Source organism: Manacus vitellinus, unplaced genomic scaffold (assembly GCF_001715985.3).
Source record: "Manacus vitellinus isolate BGI_N305 unplaced genomic scaffold, ASM171598v3 scaffold_83_pilon, whole genome shotgun sequence".
NCBI lineage: Eukaryota > Metazoa > Chordata > Aves > Passeriformes > Pipridae > Manacus > Manacus vitellinus.
This window is the reverse complement of record NW_021940836.1, coordinates 1,642,948-1,656,063: the sequence shown is the minus strand read 5'-3', so window position 1 is coordinate 1,656,063 and position 13,116 is coordinate 1,642,948. Positions and strand designations below refer to the sequence as shown.

At 44.8% G+C, this 13,116-nt stretch overlaps 1 protein-coding gene across 1 annotated transcript in view; it reads right to left on the bottom strand.

The window, feature by feature from the left end:
* The window catches only part of MYO7A (myosin VIIA), a 102,887-nt gene that overhangs the window by 48,173 nt on the left and 41,598 nt on the right, over window positions 1–13,116 (bottom strand). Inside the window, exons 4-11 of the mRNA XM_018085609.2 lie at window positions 12,614–12,766; window positions 6,699–6,883; window positions 5,095–5,216; window positions 2,994–3,136; window positions 2,779–2,892; window positions 1,811–1,964; window positions 1,070–1,146; window positions 114–233 (exon numbers count right to left, since the gene is read on the bottom strand). Coding sequence (XP_017941098.1) covers window positions 114–233; window positions 1,070–1,146; window positions 1,811–1,964; window positions 2,779–2,892; window positions 2,994–3,136; window positions 5,095–5,216; window positions 6,699–6,883; window positions 12,614–12,766 — 1,068 coding nt within the window. The remainder of the gene's footprint in view (window positions 1–113; window positions 234–1,069; window positions 1,147–1,810; window positions 1,965–2,778; window positions 2,893–2,993; window positions 3,137–5,094; window positions 5,217–6,698; window positions 6,884–12,613; window positions 12,767–13,116) is intronic.

Genomic DNA, 13,116 nt, shown 5'->3' with positions numbered 1-13,116 from the left:
TCACACCAGCACCAAGCGAGACACTTTTCCTATGCAGTGGGTGTTCCAGTCTCAAAAGTGGCAGATTTCTTCAACTTATCAACAGAGGCATAAGGGAATTCCCTAAGACTTACCTTTACAAAAGCGTCCCTCACATCCAGTGCTTGTTCCATGCTGAGAGGGGTGGAGACGGTCTCACCCCTGGTGATTATAGTCCGGCTGGTAAGGCAGTTCATCACATCCTGAGGTTCAACCTGACAGTGACAACATCAGACAGAGCTGCTGACTTTATGACACAAGGCATCCTTACAATGGCCTGGACTACTGTCCTGATTATGCATGCCCAGAGAGGAACAGTGCAGTCCCCCACAGCTGGAGGTATGACTGCTCTTAGCTGTACAGGGGAAGTATCTCAAATGATGACATGGACATTTTCAGAGAGAATAATTAACATTTTTAATCTGTATTTTAATATGGAAAGTGTTCTCATGATTTGCTATGAGATATTAATGAGGTGTGGGAAGAGAAGATGAGAAAGCAAAGCCTGGAAAGCTGTATGCTATCGGTATGGATGCAGCTTTGCATCCCCTTGATGCCTTCTCATACTGCTCAGATGAAGTCAGGGAAATGTCCACTCTGGAAGGTACATGAAAACAGCCTGCAGAGCTGTGGATCATACTCTGAGACCAGCAGCGCATATTGAGATGAGATGATGTCCCTGAGGCAGCCCTGTTACCTCTTGGGGAGGCTGCTGAAGAAGGCTCCAACCACTGCATGGGTGGTTTGACTGAGGGTCATCTCACCTCAGTTTGGATACACAGAGCATAAATGATATCTCTGTCTCAGCTACTGTTATGAGCTTTCTTTACATCAGTGAGGGAAACACTATTTTATGGACTGAGGTATTTTGGATGTCCTTTTAAGAATGATGTGCCACCAGAGGGTTTTTTCCTTCCCATTGTCATGAAGGGGAGCTCAGATCATAGAATAATGGAATCATAGGATAGTTTGGGTTGTAAGGACCTCTAAAGATCATTTAGTTTCAAACACCCTGCCATGAGCAGGAACACATTCCGCTAGAGCCACTGACCTCCAGCAACGATGCCGCAGTGATTAGCGATGCTGACTGAACAACCTCGCAGGCATCCAGGTTGTCATAGGTCCGAGCTGGTGAAAGAAAGGCACAGGGAAAGCCATCAGCAAGGGACATGTCTCTGCAGAAGGCGGATTGGGTGAGGGAAAAGGTCTTTCTCCACTGCCTCTGTGGGATGTCCAGGCAAAATCTGGCCTTCAGAAGGGAGAGGAAAGTTCACACAGCTGCTGTAGTCCTGCTGCTGGCAGGACCTGTACTCTGCTCTGCCAGACACCCTAAATGACTGATTGGGTAGAAATGTTTCTAGCATCTTAATGCTTTAGGCTTCTGTCTTTCAAAGAGGTTTTTTAAATCACTGTGTCATTTCTGACAGTAGAGCTGTTTGGTACCTTTACAAAGGCATATCCAATCACACAGGAACACGTCAAACACTTCATTAGTCTCTCCTTGTAAAACCTGAGTCTAGTGAATGACCTGTGGCCATATTCAATCTCAATACATTCAAAAAAGGTGGATGTCACTGAGCATACTGCAGCCTGGCAGCCCTGTTGTGGGCAGGTGGAACTATTCCTCCTTTCTTTTCCTTACACACCACAATAAGCACCTGAGTCACTGGCATGGCACTATGGTAGGTGTTCTGGATACAGCCCTCCATCTCTAAGCTTGGCTCCCTCTCAGCATGCAGAATATAACCAGCAGCAGTGCGCTGGATCATGTCCCTGTATTTTGTCCTTTTACCTTCATACTGCAGGTTGCCCATGTGCAGGATGGCAGCCAGCAGCTTGGAGATCTCCCAGTTCTCTGTGTCCGTGAACATGAGGACTTTCATAGCGGAGCGAATGTTGGCGTACTCCTTGCTATCATCTCTGCCATCACATGTTGTGCAGTTACCCTGGGGAGGCAAAGAGGGCACGCAGTGCATGAGCCAAAGCAAGAGAACATCAGGGCGTAAGTCTAAGCTATTCAGGTCTCCCCCGTAAAACAGCAGATATTTTGTTTAAGGCATGATGTTGAACTTGTGCATCTGACTCAGCCCTTTGGTCTTCTCTATGATTCAGTGCTCAGTTTCATGACCTACACTTACCCTGTTGTCCCCAGCTACCCTCAGCAATCAGCAGAGGAGAAAAAGCTCGCTTAGATGGGGATAAAGAGCTGGAGGCTCCCACCAATCCAACTAGAAAGCTGTGTTCCAGCCTTGCTGCTGATGTGCCTTAATTACACCTGCTTCTATCAGCTTCTCTGGACATCAACACTGGTATATAGGGAATGGGGCTGGAGATCACTGGCTCAGTTGGACACTTGGAGCACATACAGCTCAGCCCCATATGCTGCCGAGAATGTGCCATCCAGCCAGGCACTCCTCCCTGTCCATCACTGCTGTAAGAGCATCAGGTCATATCTAACACCCTGGTTATTTCCAAACAAGTGGCCTGGGCACCATACACCAAAACCATCCAAGCTTGTGTCCTGCTCCACAGGAAATGCAGAAATAGCCGGGTCTAGACACAGAGGTTAAGGGTTTGCACTAAGACTGCGAGGATTGTGGCGGCAGGACAAAGAAGTACCTCAAACCCTGTGGCTAAGTCTCAGGAAGGTCATAACCAGCAAAGCAGCTCTTGGTTTCAGAAGCACCTCTCTTCTTTCTCCCTTGCTAACAACCTTTCACCACATCACACCACCGAACCTCTGTTTTGCTGTGTTCTCACCATTGCAAGGTAGTTGTAGTCTGTGGCTTTCCCAAGACCCAGCTTCTTCTTCTGCTCCAATGACATTCCCCTCAGCATGCAGTAGAACACGTGGTAATTCCTCTCGTCCTGGGCCTGCAGCGGAAGAGCAAGAGTCAGCTTGATGAGGAGAACAGCACCACAAAGGTTGGCTGACAGAGTGACAGCTCCTGCACCTCGGAGGTGTATCACCTCACCTGTCTGCAGACCCGTGACTTCTCCAGCAGGTACTGCTCAATCTTTGCCCCCTCAATGGCTCCTCTCTTGTTGAAGTGGATGTCGATGTACTTCCCAAATCGGCTGGAATTGTCATTACGGATGGTCTTTGCATTCCCAAAAGCTGCAAGGAAGAATTGTGGTGCGTTAGAGAGGATCTGATGCAGGAAGGATCATGGATGTGGTCTAATGGGAAAAAAAAAGATCGAAAGAGTGAGTCTGAGAAGGTAAAAAACAGTCCCAAAGCTTTCCCTTAAGTTTAGCTGGATCAATTTCATCTTGGTGTGGGGAAACAAGAAATATCTCAGATGACTGTCCTCAGAAATACAGAGAGAGGCACAGAGAAGGCTTCAGAATGGGCTGACTTTATCCAGGAAGAAGGGCTAGGCAGGAGGATTTTGGCAGCAGCTGATGAAATACAAGAGAGTTGAGCAAAACTGGCTTCAGCGTGCAAGGTGATGCTGTGCAGGAAATGACAGAGCCGCTGGTGAGTGATTTGGTGACTGAGAGGGAAAGAAAATAGCTCATCCAAAAGGGAAACACAGAGGACTAAGCTGACCTCCAGCTGGGGACCTCTCCCTGTAAACAGACTGTACACTGAAAGGGTCCATCCTCTGTTGGATTTGGATGAGTGCCCTGGCCAGCACACCCTGGAGTTTATGCTCCAGGATTTCTGGCAGGTGATGGAGGTGCATTTGAAATACAGAGCTTCTCTTCCCTGAATCCTAGCAGTGACTAAGTGTATATTTGAAAATGTCCTGTGTGCATGTCATGCACCACAACGCTTTCCCACACTAGTGGTCAGGCAGCCCTTGAGAGTGTTGTTGCATCTTGATTCCATGACCGAAGGAAGCTCCAACAGATTATATAGGAGGGAAACTCAATCTGCCTGTCTGCTGTGCTAACATTATGCATGGAAAGCTGCTTGAATATTCACATTTCTGTTAATTCCTAGAGGGTTATTTACCAAGCAGTGGAGGTAAAAATCATAGAAAGGTTTGGGGTTGGAAGGGACCTTCAAGATCATCTAGTTCTGATCCCTGTGCCACGGGCAGGGATGCCTTCCACTACACAAGGTTGATCAAACTCCTATCCTTAAAGAACAACGCCAATATAATTCTTTAAGGAAAATGATTTTTCTGTATAAACGTAAAAGGTCCATCTGGCATCATGCTGGGGCAAGAGGGTCAGATCACCTATTTAATTTACAGACATCCAATTAAAATAGTGAGGTTGATCACAGTAACAGCTTGCCAATGATCCTATTAAGGCCACAAGCTGATTCTCATTATCTGGTTCTGTCTTGAACTGCCTCTATTTCTTTTTCTGCCTTATGCTGCCATTCACTGATCTTGGACAAAAAAGGTGGGGTTTGCTACTGTGTATGGCTGGCACAAGGTGTTGTGCAGCTCTGGTCCTATAAAACTGATGTTTTATGGAACCATCAAAGAATAGGAATAGGATTTTTGCAACTATGGCCAAATAAAGGAAGTAATTAGTTAGTTGAATGCAGCAGTGACACAATATTGGTGCTCTGCATGCAGTAATTCTAGCAATGGAAGAGGTGATAAGATTTTTCAAAAAAGCTTTGATTGAACATCAGATACTCAGAAAAGTATTGATCAGCATTTTTGAAATTTAGACTACACAGAGAATTGGGTAAAATTCAGGTTTTTGTTTTGAATTCTTTTAAGGAAAAAGTACTGTTTTAAGTGGGAAAAACACTCTTTAATTCAATTTTAAGTAATAAAACAATTGAAAAAACCAATTCTGGTCAGCTGAAATGCTTTGCTTTCAACAACAGTTGTCAAAAATATTAATGGAAAATTTGACAGCCCAAATCAGAGAATATTAATCTTGTGAAAAATAAATTCAGATGGAAAGAAACTGAATATATTGTTTATCAAAAGCATACAGTATTGATTTTGACTTTTAAAATTTTTAGTTTTATTACTTTTTGAACTCCAAGTATGACATAAGTGACTTACATTTAGTCACATTTTGTGTTTCCTGAATCTGTTTTGTTTTGTTTTCTTTTCTTTTTTTCCAGCAAAAGAATGCCTCTATTATCTGAGGCCTCACCTTCCAATATGGGATTTGCCTCCAGGACCTGCTGCTCAATCCAGGAGTGCTGACCACTGATTGCCGCCAGGAACTGCAGAATCAGTTTTGTGCTTTCTGTCTTCCCTGCTCCGGATTCACCACTGCAAAGACAACAGGAGTGGAGGTCAGTGAAAGCCATGCTGCATCCCTGCCAATGTCCCCCTCTCTGTCTCCAAAGGGGCTGCTGTCTCTGTGTCTCTTCTGTTAGCAGAGGCAGGATGAGACCACTAAGGATGTGTTTCCAGCACCCCAAGGACTGGTTGTATGACAAAGGTTATGACATGGTACTGGACAGCTTCCAGCCAAGATCCATATTTGCTTTGTGTTCCATTTGGCCCAAGCTGTTGCTTGGGTTTGGGTCTCCCCAGCAAATGACATCATTCAATCAGCACTAAGAAGGTCATAAAGCAACTTTCAGGCAGTGCTTTTCCAGGTATGATCACCAGACCATGACCCTGTCTGTGATCCATGGTCTAGCTGTTCCCATGAGACATCGTCAAAATAAGATGTCAAAATAAGGCAGACTGTGAAATAAAGCCTTTTAAAAGCAGGAGCTTCCACAGGTCCCTGAGGCTTGTTCCAACAAGGAGAAGGTAGGAGAGAAGAAGCTTATGGGACAGGAAGCAAGAGTTATTCCTCAAAGCTTTCTCTTCGCTGAAAGATAACTTCAGTTATCTTGTGATAATACAAGAAGGAGGAACTGGTCAGAAATCTTTTGGTGTGAGTCTCTGACCTGTATGATATGGAACAGCCAAAATAAGTGACTGAAATAGACCTTCCTGACGTGTATCCAGCCCTGGCCCCATGGGTGAATTGCCTCACTTCTCAGGCCACTGGCACATTGCATTGACTCTCCTCTGGGTCCCACATGATGCTTTTTTAGACCTGCAAAATAATCCTTATGTAATGGCCTTTTCAGACTTATGTACGTGAAATACTGCGCATGGGATGTTCCAGAGTTATGTTTTTTTATGCAATGAAACTTAGGGTAGGCATGCCTTAGAGAGATGGGGTGCCAAAAAGCACAAAGACTGCCTGTGGGTTCAGAATTTGATAGTATATTGTTGAAGGGCTGAGAACATCAAATCTGGCTTATAACATCATTTGGGGCAGATACTGGAGAGAACTGTACCTGTAACTGTGACTACACATTTGTTGGTGCCCAAGGTTGATTAGTCCAGAGTGGAGCCAAGCATGGAGACACCAGCTCAGCAGCAGCGTGAATGACCACAGGTGCAGTGATCAACCTTGTCCCCGGCCCTTCCTTGTGCAAAAAGTATAAATCTCTGCATCTTTGAAGTCTGCAGGAGTATTGAATTTAAATTTAAAAGGGGAGGTTAAAGATGAATATGAGATCTACTGGATTGTAACAGTAAATATCAAAGGATTGATAAAGCACCTTTACTAGGAACAGAATGACTGCAAACAGAATGACTGCTGACCAGCTCAGCACTGGGAATACGTGGACAGAAGATCTAATTCAGTTTCTGATTCTATCTGATAAGCTGTTCCAAATCACCCACGCTGCATCTGCTCAGCATCTGTTTTCAGGATATGGCCCATTTGGAAACTCACCAACTCACCTTATGATACAACACTGGTCCTTGTTGTTGCGCTGCATGTTGAAATAGCAGTTGTCAGCAATTGCGAAGATGTGTGGTGGCATCTCACCGATCTTTTTGTTGGTGTACAGGCGTATCTGCTCAGGTGAGTAGATGGGTAGAAGCTGGTAGGGGTTTACTGCCACCAGTATAGAACCAGTGTATGTCTGGAGGAGAAGCACATGAAGGTTTATGGGGACAGTGAGGTGTAGCTGAGAGACTTTGGCAGCTTGGATGGAGCGTGGATGGTGGCCAGAAAAATAAAGGCTTTTTAAAAGCTGGATGAAAGATGATGTTCAAGTCAGAGTTGCTTGCGGGGTGGAGCCTGGAGCAAAACTGGAGCAAAAGTCCCAAACTATCTGAATCAGTTCATACTCAGCCCTGCTCATGCACAGCATGGACTCAAACCTTAATTCATGGTTTGGATGCTACTCAGCTAAGATTCAGAGTTTCAAGTCAAGCTCATATTTACAGAAATATTGCTAGAGCCAGCATATATCCATGCACATCTACTGCAGTGTACAAATAATGAGAAACTAGAGATGAAAGAAACCTGAGGACCATTCCCATATCTCAAAGCAGGACCAGCTGGATCCAAACCATTCTGACAGATGTCTGTCTAACCTTCTTTTATCAATCCACAACAGCTGCTAGACTTCCCTCTGCAATACATTCTTCTCTACTATCGCTGCCTAATCAAACCTCTCCATGCTTCAGGTTAAACCCTGTTCTGTGCGCATAGATAGAGCTCACAAATTCCTAACATATCCCTTCTCAGCTATTTCTGAAATTTTGGAGATGGCCTTTGGTCCATCCCATGCTCTCTGCGGCACTCAAATGAGCAAAGCTGTCCCGAGCCTTGGGCAGCAAAATCCTTTGTAGTACCTTAATCTTTAATTTTTGCCCTTCCAGAAGCCATTTCTCTCAAGCCTCTCACCAAAGGGCTTGTGACTTCTGTTATCTTGCTCAGAAGGTTAGGAGGTTTGGCCATATCCCGAGCTCAAGGCAGAGAATAAGGATCTCCTTCCCCTATTTCATCTATCTAAAAAGTTAATGTCTAGAGTAGGTGAGTCAACAGGCCTCCATCTTGGCCTAACCAAGGGCCATGAGATGAAGGTTACTTTCACTCAGTGACTTCAGAGGAGCCAAGTCATCTTCTCTAGGTTAATTTTTGGCAACTAAAGCTACAAGACTAATCCCACCTTCCTTTCCTGGTGGAAACAGCTGTGAAAGTGCTCTCAGTGCTGCATATATTTTTTCAGGAAAAAAAATAAGTAATTTCAACACTAAAATAATCCTTATGGGTTTTTATCTGCGTGGCCTAAAGCCAGTTAGACTCTGGCACAAGGCAGCAAAGTGGTACAGGTAAGGATGTGTGTGAAAGAGGAAGAATTATTTGTTTGCCACCATCTATGCAATCAGCTTGCCACCAGCTCAGGCTTCCTGAAGGCAGCCAGTAGATGGCAATTGTGTCCCATAGTAGGGATGCTGAAAAGCATTAGGGACTCCTCACCTTCTAGTCTCACGGCCAAAACAAGAGAGCAACTGCCTGTTAAGTCCCGGGTGAGGTTTGACTGTACAGTGGTGACTGAGAAAGGGCATGTTACTCTTCTCTGTAGTAGGGGTTACATGCCAGTAAGGGAAAAGAGCACTCGGAGCTCAAGAACAATATTGTCACAAATCCAGTGGGTAGAAGTTGGCTGTGAAATCATGCAGACTGGACTTCAGAAGAAGACATCACTGAAAAAAGGGAGCAGAGAAGCCCCAGAGAAGCCTTCAAAGGGGACAGAGCAGGTAACCTTAGTGCTCAGAAAAGGTGTGAGCTCAATTTCTGAGTGGGATTATGATTCCAAGATCCCTAATGAAGATTCCTTTGAGTCCTGGCTGAGATACTTGGAAGACTGGTTTTTTTCTTCATAATTAATTACATTAATTTTAGGGACATTTCTCATCTTTCTTGAGCCTCTTTTCAAAAAAGACTAACTCCTTGCAGAGGTCTCTGAAATCCCTGCATTTCAGTCACACTGGTCTGCCCTGCTCCGAATGCAGCCAGGGAGACTTTTAAAGGTGTTAACCATTAGTGACAGGAATGTTTTCTGGATGCTCTCACTGACCTTTCCCTTGTGATCCACAAAACACTTTGTCAGCATGAACTCTGGTACTATTGCTTGTTTTTGTAGGTCATTCCTAGTTGATAAATACTCGCAATTTGCCCAGTTCTCACAACTAACAGAATGCAAAACTTTGTCCACTCTGCTGATGCGGGGCTAAAGGGCACTTCCAAGGAAATATTATCTCCCTCATTCCTATTGCTGGGGGATGGCAAAGACCCTCTCTATTGGGAAAATAAAGCTTTACTGATAGCAGGGACTCTACCATAACTGACCAGAGGAACCACATCCCAGAGCAAATTCATTACTGCCTGCATGACCTACATTTTAATTAGCCCCAAACAAATCCTTTCTGAGCCTGCTTCCCTCGCTACCCAGAACACCATGGCTGTCTTCATCTGGATTGTTATGGGGTCAAAGCTCTACCAAACACTGTTGCATTTTGGCAGCCCTTAGAGAGCAGCAGCAGGCATTGGTTTCATCTCCAGATAGAGATTGAACCTTACTCCCCACCAGACTCTCTTGCTATTCAGCATAGTTCTCTTAGTGTATACAAGCCAAACTGAAGGCAACAAGCCCTTATTGAAGTTTTTCTTATTTTGCTGCAGAAGTTTGTTTCCTGCAAGTTAAGGTCATTACTGAGAAGCTCTTAAAGCTTTAACCACATTCACATGTTGGGGACCTTCCAGCTCTGAGAAGGTGTCACAACTTCGCCATGAGGGTCAAGCTCTGCACCAAAGTGGATGATGCTGTCAGTGCATTTGTGAAGCAGCAGCAATGGTGGTGCAAAGTAAATGAGAAGGCCACAATGGTGAACAGAAAAAAGTGATCCAGTGGAAGGCATGACAATGATTGCAAATGCCAGTGCCAAGAGTCATACTTACCCTTCCGCCGCAGTTTGTCTTATGAGTAAAAAGTGAGGGAGGAGAAAAAGGGAAATTATATTTCATTAGAGCAAAACTACATTCTCTACAAAGCTAAGGACATGAGGAAACTAGAGGAACTGGAGTCCTACTGGAAAAGTCACCCTTTACTCAGCAGGCTCAGAAATCCTCTCAAGCAGTGAAACTTCACCATATTTAAGACAGAGAAAACTATACCACAGATTAAAACACCTCAGGAGACTGGGTATTCCTTACCCACGTGGCATCTATGTGGTATTTTGCAAAACTGCCATCAATATTTACCACATCCAACACATATCTACTCCTCCTAGTGTCATCACTCTTAACAGGTGAGAGCTAAAGTTGGGTTCCTGAGCCTCCAACTACACACACATAGACAGAGGTGGTTTACGTGCCTTTCTATCAGATACAGAACTCTGTAATTTTGAGAGTGTTATTCTGATTTTGAGATTTGCACTAATTGCTGTGCTGTGCCCAGGTTCTTGTGCTGGTATTCTAAAGCCATTAGTGGTGTGGAGCAATCATTGTACAGTAACCTGGAACCTCTGTGATGCAAATGTGGGATGTGGCCATCCCTTAGGCAGTAGCTCTGCAGGACACAGGACACTGTCACTATGAGACCAGAAGAACTTGTAAAGAAACCGACATGCTTACTGAGTCACTTCAGCCCAAATCACCACCCACGCTTGCCTCCAGATTAGAAGCTGCCCTTTGCATCAGCCCTTATTAGTATGATGTTGCCAAACAACGCTTTGCCTGGGGCATATTTGTGCTCATAATCTCCCTGCATGCCTGTGAATAGCTTGGTGAGGAAGCTCAGAGACAGAGCTTTTATGAAGGAGTTCAATGTATTCACAGGCAATATGATATAGCACACATGAGATTATATCTGAGTATCTCTGGTCACTTGCGCTTGCCAGATGGCATGGGGACACCAGGAGAGACACATGGACACCACTGAATAAATAGCCAACACGATCCAAACTTCCTCAGGGAGAGTGGTAGGAATCCACTTTGTGCCACTGCAGGGTGCCCACAAGCAGCAGAAAAAAGTGCAATGCTCAATGGATAAATACATGTTTCCTGAATGAGCCAATCAGCTGTAAATTATTGGCCATCTGTACTTCTTGGGTGACATTCAGGTTGCTTGAATTCAGTTATCCACAAAAGTACTACACCTAACCTTGAAGATGGATGTGCTTTGAGCTGGAGGAAGTTGGACTGTAGATCTCCAACCTAAACTTTTCTTCCAGCATAAACTTTCCTATGATATCCAAGCTCCAGACACCTGTAAGCAACCACTTAATCTGACAGGCACTTCACGTAGCTGAAAGGCAAACTTGTCTCTGTTTGCTCCATTGATATCTCTGGTGACTGCCATGGATGCTCAGTGCACACAGAGACACTACCTCAAGCATGAATTTGGGCTGCTAACTTGCTATTTTATCATTATAAATGGCTCTGTCTCCCTAAAAACAGCCCCAGGGAGAAACTTAGTAAATCTAATGTGTGAATAATTTTCTGGTCATGCTTCTTTTTTTCTAAACTGACAATACAGGGGACTTAGATGTCATGAACAACAAATAAGGTGCCTGAGTGAGAGATGAATTTGGGGATCTCTATTCTCCTCCAAGCTTTGGGGACTTAGGGGTGCTTTTTCAGCAGCTTTGTCCTCTTCCTCTAGGATTTGACTCCATCTCTGAGGAGAGAGGGGTGTTTTCCAGAGTTGGGACAAGAAGCTCTTGATCATATCAATAGTCTGTGTAACTGTGGTGTCTTCTCCATTACTGCCCAGCTTAATCCAAAACCATCCTATCAAAAGGCACTGAGAATCAAGCAGAATAAGCAGACTCAATAAATAAAATCCTGGCCGTGCTGTGTTAGCTTCTGCTACCTGGGAAGTCTGACTGTCTTGCATTTCCCTCTGGCCTGAAAATCTAGTAGTCTCTAGAGCCTTTTAAAAATTAGATGCCCAGATGGCTTTGAAAAAGCCTTCAAAGTAACAGCAGGCACTTACCTGAATAGCTGAAAACTGTAGGATTTAAAAGCAATACCAAATTTTCCATATTTGCAAAGGCTGTTTGAGTACATTAGCTAGCAGCAAACACAACACACACTCCGAATTTCTGTCCAAAAAATGTGCACAAGACAACACAGCATACAGCACACTGATAAAACCAGCACAGAGCCTTGAATGCTGATTCCTGTCCTGTTGGGGAGGTGGTCTTTGCGATGCTATCACAGAAAAGAGATGCAGTTCCGACTGGCTTCCTGTAAAACCCTCAATTTATGAATGTCTGGTTGGGTTGGCAAGGCTGCACTGGGTTCACTGGGCATGACATGACTGAGCTGACCTAAGGAAGGACACTGCTGTCCCCAGAGATCAGCTGTCCCCATCCCAGGCAACCCAGAGCAACAAGTCATAAACACAGATTGGGAAGATTTTTTAGAGTTGTTTTGGGAGTTTGCTTACTCCCTTGTTCCCAGTTATTTCATGCATGCACCTCCTCAACCTTCTTCCACCTCTTCCACCTCCAGAAATAGTTGTCTTCACCCACTTAGGCTGAATGAGTTAATGGTTCCAGGGGAAAAGGCCTGAGTTGAACTGGCTGTTCTATGTGCAGAAAGTTAATGCACATCTCCAAAACTTCTACAAGGGCTGTACAGCCAGGTAACAGGGACTTTGCCCATTACCTAACCCATGTGGTCTTTCACTGGGGCATCCACAAGCTCTGCAATGTGCTCTCTAAAGTCAGAATCCCTCCACCACTTGCAACAAAGAGAGTATAGAAACCCAGTTCAATCAGAGTTTCTCCCACATGGGTTCCCCAGTGCTAAGGAGAGCAGGGGGTGGAGTGCAGAACAAAAGGTGGACACTCACATAGATGAGATGCTCCCGATAGCGGATCAGCAGGTTCCTGAGAATTCCCGCTTCATTCAGGTCCCCCAGGCGGATCATGTCCTCCACCCCATGGATGGAGGTGGGGTGCATGGGTTTGATGTGGCTGGCATTCTGTGGGGAAATCCAATGCTCCTGAGAAGAGAGTACGGACAGAGAGAGATAAGTCAAATGAGAGACCACTGGGAAACAGCCCACCCCAAACAGAAGGACCAGATGGAAGAACATACATGGGAGAGCATCAGCACACATGCCACAGCTTCTATTCCTGGGGCAAGGTAGTCATTAATTTGCAAGATTCATAACAGAAGAAGGAAAACATCTTTTTATTGGAGTTTTATTGGAGCAGCAAGAGACATGAGACATGAGCCATCCTGGCAGGAGCCTCCTCCAGGGCAGTACAGTCATCCAGCACATTAGGGGAGTTTATAACAAATAGCAGATTTGTTTTTCCCTTCACAACTACATTTTTACATCACTTTGCC